The sequence below is a fragment of the Etheostoma cragini genome, chromosome 12 (genome assembly GCF_013103735.1).
Source record: "Etheostoma cragini isolate CJK2018 chromosome 12, CSU_Ecrag_1.0, whole genome shotgun sequence".
NCBI lineage: Eukaryota > Metazoa > Chordata > Actinopteri > Perciformes > Percidae > Etheostoma > Etheostoma cragini.
Window position 1 is genome coordinate 16,057,455 of NC_048418.1, and position 6,902 is coordinate 16,064,356.

The window sequence follows — 6,902 nt, forward strand, 5'->3', positions numbered from 1 at the left end:
CTGAGGGCAAAAGAACAACATCAGGTACCCGCAGATCACAAGGGCATAGGACAGAGGGAACTTGGCAATTGGGGAACCAAGTGCAGAGGAACTCAGGGAATGGGGAACTGAGGACCGTGGAACCTGGGGTTAGGGTGGAGGGCAAACCCTCTGGCGGCCGAGGAGGACGTCAAAGAATCCCCGGACACTGGCAGGGAGGAAGGAACCCCCCTGGCAGCCAAGAAGGATGGCGAAGGCGTAGTCCCTCTGGAGGCCGAGCAAGACGGTGAAGGCAAGACCCCTCTGGAGGCCAAGCAGAACGGCGAAGGGCTTCTGGAGGGCAGACAGGACAGTGAAGACCCTCTGGGGGACAAGCAAGATGGCGAGGGTAAAACCCCTCTGAAGGCAGGCTGTGAAGGGCTTCTGGAGGGTGGACAGGACTACGAAAACATGACAGGACAGCGGACAAGGGGAGACCTCTCAGGCAAGACCCCTCAGGCAAGACCCCTCTGGCAAGACCCCTCTGGAGGTCAGCAAAGACCCTCTGGAGGCCTTCAGGCCGGCAAAGACCCTCTAAAGGCCAGGCAGGCAAAGGGTCAGCTGGACTAGAGCCAGGCAACGGGTCAGCTGGACTGGAGTTAAGTGACAGGATAACAGGAACAGAAGTCTGCGGACCCACCGACCAGGCAACAGGGTTAGGAATCTGTCGGACCACCGACAAAACATGTAAGGGCAAGAGGCGGTCCGACCTTTGACAAAACACGGGGGACAGGGGTCGGTCGAGCAACCGACAGAACACGGGGGGAACATAAAATCCCTAAAATCCCGGCCAAAATGCTGAGAGAAAGACTTCAGTGTCCTCAATTGTGTCTCTGCTGAGAGGTGTTCCCTGCTAAGTATAAAATACACTAAATACTATGATGGAAAAAGGTCAGATTTAAACAGTCTGACTGTCTAGTGCATAATATGGACCATTAGAAGTCTAATAAAAAACATGGGTTTCTGAAACATCACTACAAAAGCAACAACTACACACCATTTAAACTAAATGTTAGAAATTATAACCTTTGCACTGGTGCATTACACTAGATTGCACAGGTATTGATGATATTAAGTTTATTATCAATGATGGGATTAAGCTTTTCATCTTAGTGATAATGTGCTCTCCCTACGCTGGAAAAAGCCTCAGGGTTGCATTTTTAGAAAATCATGGTGGATAATGGTGTGTTGCCTGGCATTGTTGGTTTTAAGAGGCTATGGATGTGTGAGTCTTTCTGCTCGTCTATCTGAGGAGAGAGCGTGGCTGATAATGATCAGTTATCAAACAAACCTGTCCAGGCCTTTGTTAGGCGTCCTCGTTTCTCTCTTACTCCTTTTCTCTTTGTCTTCAGTCTGAACTGACAGACCGAGTTGGTCTGGGATTAAGATTTTTATATTGTCTAACCACAATCTCCTCCATAAAATAAAACATTACCTGTTTACCTTATTCAAGTGAAATGATTCACATTTTTATTAACTGCATGGTCCCCACCAACCTATACGTTAATTTCTTCTTAATAAACTCTAATATGTGTCAGTGTTTTTGTAATAAAATAAACCCAAAGCCCTGGTGTAAAAACATTTTAAAGAGGAACTGTCCTGAGAGAAATTTGAGGAATATTAATTTATTTTTGACCAGAATAAAGATGTCAGGCAACTAGTGATCACTGGGGGGAGCTAGTATGCAGTTGAAGATTTTCACATTGTTTATTGACAGCTAAATAAATGACTTGCTCCCCCAAACAGAAAGAAATAACCAAAGACGCTCTCGATAACTTCAACAACACTGCACATTCATTGCTTGGTGCAAAGTGCTTGTTAGAGGGCTTTGGATTTATTTGACAGGGCTGCCTAGAGATGCTGTCTCAGGCAGCACATAAACCACTGAATGATAAAACATGCTATAAATGAAAATTATGTCAATTAGCTGATAAGAATGTGGTTGAAAGAAGCACAACAAAGGCTCTGCTGGCTTGTTCTGACCCCACATGGCTGCATTTTCATTACGCCTGGTTGTCTGTTGTTTCCTTTGTTGTTGTTGTTTCCAGGAACCTATGTGTAATGTGTTGTAATGATCCATTTTTGAACCCCTCATTGTGTTTGAGTTTCTTCTCTTGTTAATTAGAGCTTGGCTGGACTTGTAAGTGTTTGCCATGTTTGCCTTTTGTTTAATGCAGTGTTTATCTTGTAAATGCTGTCCTGTTGCCTTTCAACTCTCTTTTTTCAACTGTCTGTGCGGCTAATTGTCCGGAGCTCGCATGTTCTGGCAGTGTAATCTGTCACCTAGGGGGTGAGCCTCTCCTCTCTAAGCGTAGCTCCCATGGCGCCATTTTATTCTACAAAGCATCACCTGCAACAGTTATCATCTCATTGACTGCCATTCATTTTGGCGCCACTTCGACAGTGAATGACTTTACATCTGAAGCGTTTCAAGACTCTATTTGTGGTTTGTTTATCTCTAAAGAAACACAACAATGTATAAAAGGCTCCATTACCTTATAACTCACGTATGTAGCAGATGTTAGTGTAAAAATAGGCTAACAATTGTGTTATAGCCTCGCGATTTGTTCTTTCATTGTCAACAAATCACCGTATTGTCAGGAGAAGCTCGCAGACAGGTTGGACTTCCATCAGCTGTTTAGGTTTAATTACTAATGTTAACTAGCTTGTTAGTTAGCAGTAATTAGCCTTTGTCTATGTTATCTCCTAAGATATACCCATGCTGTCCATCTCTGCTGATTGGGAATGATTGAGATTTCTCTTGGCACAGCTACCAGAAGAATTACAACTTTCAGACAGGTTGTCCACGTCCCAACTACGTCGTCAAGCTCGGTTGGAGGCTGCACAGTAACGCCTAGCCATCACCTGAAAAGTGCTTCTATTTTCCTTCACTGGTCTCCATCCAGACCAATGGGATCTGTTGGTCCATTTCTTTAACTTTCTATGTCTGTCACTAAGCGACTGCGGACAGCACATACATTATATGTGTGAACAGACAATAGGGAGAGGAGAGAGACTGTCACACATTTTAGGATGAAACTGGGATCTTAAATTAATTAGTATTAATTAATTTGATTTATAGACTGTTGTTTTTATTTATTGTGCTATCAGTGCTTAACAGACCCAATTACACATGCTTTGTATCCAAAGTAAATTATTTGAATGTATTTTGGTGAAAGGCTCGCTGCTCATGTGTCAGTGGAGCTGTCCACACAGTGGTGCTGAAATGAGTCCTGGCAGTGAGCTTGGCGTGCAGCTCCCTCAGGCCATGTGTGGGGCTGAGCAGTGACAGCGTACCAAATATTGTTTGGTACGCTGTATGGTCTTTTTAAAGTCTACTGTCAAAATCGTCCTGCCACCGTAATGTGTGTGTTTCATCTGCAACATTAAGAAATGTTCTCTTTGCATCCAGCTAATTTCTTTCTATGTGGTTATCTGTTTGTTTATTTTTTCTATTAAATCATTTCTTTCTATTCTTCCTTTCTTTTCCCCCTTTGATCCTGACCCTGTACTGGTCAGAGGCATTGTGCTATTCTATGGGCATATAATCTGCTATGTTTACAGGCAGTGAGGCACACATGTGATTGTTTCTCTCTGGTACTGATTTCAATACCTCAGCTTAGGATATCTCAGTGCTCTTGTTTTCCCAATTTTTAAATCTGTATACTTCACTGCAAGGGAGTTATCACAAGGACAGGGATTGTTGTGACGTCAGAAACTGAGTAAGGTTTAGGGAACCCGATTATCAGCCGTCGGACAGTTTGGCAAGGTTGGTGACTCGAGTCTCAATGACCAATCTGATTGGTGGAGTGCTACCCCTTGACTAGCCAATCAGTGCACTTATGTTAAAACACTTACTGGAAATTACGAGTGGGATGAGTGGGATGAATACCTCTCAAAGTCTTCCAAACTGACCTTTGTCAATCAAAAAAAAATAAGACAGATTCAGCATCTGTATGGCCCATTTCTTGCCTAAATTTTTTTCAGAAACACGTTTCGTCCAAATATTTTTTTTAAATACGAGATTGTATACTGAACGCCATTTTGGTTGGTTTAGAAATTTGGGGGTGGCCACACCCATGTGACGCGTTCAGCATTTCCAGTTTTCCTTTTTGGAGCGACTCTGCTGTTATGGAGACGTATTGAGTCGCTTCGGTGTGTTCCGAGGTACTTTTTGGACCAACGGAAGCCAACGTTTGGCCTTTTGTGTTGGTGTGTCAGAGCCTTAACAGTGATGGTGATGTTCAGGACATGAGAGCACAGAGGTTTTGAACAAACTGAAGAAACTTTACGACAAAGAAGAAGAAGAACTAAATTTGTATTTTTTGAGTGCAACCTGGGCTGATAACATTTAACATACTTTTGACTCATGACTAGGAATGTGGCAGCACTTCATGTCTTCATGTTCATAATTTCAAAATAAGTAATGAACGATGGTTTGATCTGAGAATAAGCCTGAGTGCAAATTTCCTGTTTCCTGAGCAATCAAACGTTTTTTTGATTGTCTGCATCCGTAATGATAACCATTACATACACTAGTGAATTTAGGACAAATTGACAATTTTACTTTGAAGTTCAGAGTCTGCTTTGTTAATTCCTGTTCATTATTAGATCTACAAGGGGTTGAGATAGAATGCTATCACTAGGCTATCTGTGAAAACAAGAATTACCTCTTAAAATGATAATAAAGGCACTGCTGCAAATTGCAACAAGGACATTTATTCCTCGTACTGATGTCAAAAACATTTTTCTGTCTGCCGTTGACAGAGATCCTTTCTTTCTCATCTGAGGTTCCTTCCTTCCAACAGATGACTGGTTCAAAAGGCCAGGAGTTCTGCAGAGACTGCATTCTGAATAAAAACTCTCTTCACAACGAGAGGGCTGCGTGTGTATGTGTGCGTGTGTGTGCATGTGTGAAGCACAAATAGTCAGACAAGCTGTGCTAACAAGAATGTGGATTGTGTGTGCACAGAGATGTGACACGGGGAGAGAGTAACAGCACAAAGGAACTGGAACTATTTCTGCTTTATGTGGGAGGACGGTAGCACTGCTTCTCAACAGCTAGGCCAGTAGCAGCAGCCTTTTTATTGGCAGAGAACACAGAAGCATTAGTGGACTGAATATGATTTTATGGTTATAGATATGCAAATCTTTCCTCCGCCCTAAACAGCAATGCACAGAGCAGTGTCAGTCATGAACATACTCTTTACTTAAACAAAACAATTCTAAAAAAACACCCCCGAAAAGAAATCTACTGATACCCGAAAGTATTTTGTTCTTCTTGCATTGATTCCGGTTTCCATTTCCTGTGTAATGGATTCGCCAGTAATTAGTGCCCCCTGTGATCTGATATTACCAGTTGTTGCAAGCTGGGAGCCGAGGAGAGGGAAGTGGCGCCTGCAACTAAATATAGGTCCAGGTGGAAGGACAAAAGCTTGAGCTTCTTTATATTACAGTGAAGAGGGCAGGAAAAAACAAGCAGAAATGTAAATGGTTGCGCTTTCAAAATGGACTGCTGAGAAGACTTTTGCACCGCCTGGAATTGCTAAATGTTAAAGTTATTTCACTTAAATGTTTTTTTTTTTGCGTAATTAGCCTATGGTAGTTTCACGTTGATGTCAAAACTGAATAGGCCTGTAAAATGTTTTAGATAATGATAAAAAAAAGATCTTAATAGCTATCAGTTGCATTGTTTTTACTGCTTAAATTAGGTTTATTCATGTTGTCGATTATCCAAATAATTGCGTATCAATTCTAATATTCAGTAACATGCTGTAGGTGTGAGTTTTAGGAGCTGTTTTTGTGCTGTAGATGATGACAATACATCTATAAAAGTCAAACCAAACCTCCAACATCGCGCTTTCCTACATCAGCTGGACCCTGCGCTGTGCACCCACGGTCTCTTCATTACTCTGGCATATCACTTGAAATCCTTGAACACTTCGTTCGCCTCTCTCTCTGTCTCTCTCTCTCTCTCTCTCTCTCTCTCGCTGTTTCTCTTTGTATGCCTCTCCTCTTCATTATTCTGCACCTGTCAACAGCAGGCGCCGGCGTGCGCTCTGCTTTTTCCCTCCTTCCTCTCTCCCCTTTGTATTTACCGTCATGACTTCTGGAAAAGACGCCAACGGGCCAGTGAAAGCGGCTCAGCAGCAAGATCAGGTAGGACTTAAGACGAGCTGCTGTTTAAGTCTGTGCTCACGTAGTTCCGTGCTTCTTCTCGGCAAGATTGTATCTCTTTCTGTTCGACTTGTTGTGAAATGTTCTGACTAGAAATAGTTGAAAGGTGCAGTTTGAATGTACTTCTAAAGTTCTGCCTTAATATTGAACGAGCCCCTACTGTGACCTCAGCAGGCAGCTATATATCATCTATAGCTGCCATAACTGCCTGTGTGTGGTGTCCTGTTTTCGTTTTTTTGTTTAATTTGACTTTGTAAAGCATTGAACACTGGTGTTTCGATATAGAGGTTTCTTTTTTGTTTGGTTTCAGGGAGAAATTTTCATTTTTGTTTCTAAACCAAAAATAGAAGTTAACGAGTGGGTGTTAATTGCTCTGCCTCGTTGTTTAGTTTAGTCTTAACCTTTTAGAAAGGTGCCCTGTATGAAGCCATAACGTTGTGAAGTGATGTGATTATGGGTTTACATAACTGAGCTCCTGGCAGTGAAACCATAGTTTAGGTTGAAAGGTGCTTCACAGAGATAAACTCATCTTGACAAATAATTAGTTGAACAACATATGTTATTATGCACATGTGCACATGTTATAATACACAGTTATCATTATGCACATGCACCAATCACCTTCACGATCTTTATTCGCTACTCTTTTACATTTTTTCAGTGTGCAGTTTTAACAAACACCAACTATCTCCTGTTGAATGGGGAGC

The 6,902-nt window shown here is 42.2% G+C and overlaps 1 protein-coding gene across 5 annotated transcripts in view; it reads left to right on the plus strand.

The window, feature by feature from the left end:
* The window catches only part of LOC117953724 (dipeptidyl aminopeptidase-like protein 6), a 101,645-nt gene that overhangs the window by 39,374 nt on the left and 55,369 nt on the right, over positions 1–6,902 (plus strand). Inside the window, exon 1 of one of the 5 annotated variants that reach the window (XM_034886987.1) lies at positions 6,046–6,177. The exons of the other annotated variants lie outside the window; for them this stretch is intronic. Within the exon in view, the coding sequence (XP_034742878.1) occupies positions 6,121–6,177 (57 nt within the window). The 5' untranslated portion in view covers positions 6,046–6,120. Of the gene's footprint in view, positions 1–6,045; positions 6,178–6,902 lie in introns of those variants that run through there. 5 annotated transcript variants of the gene reach the window in all.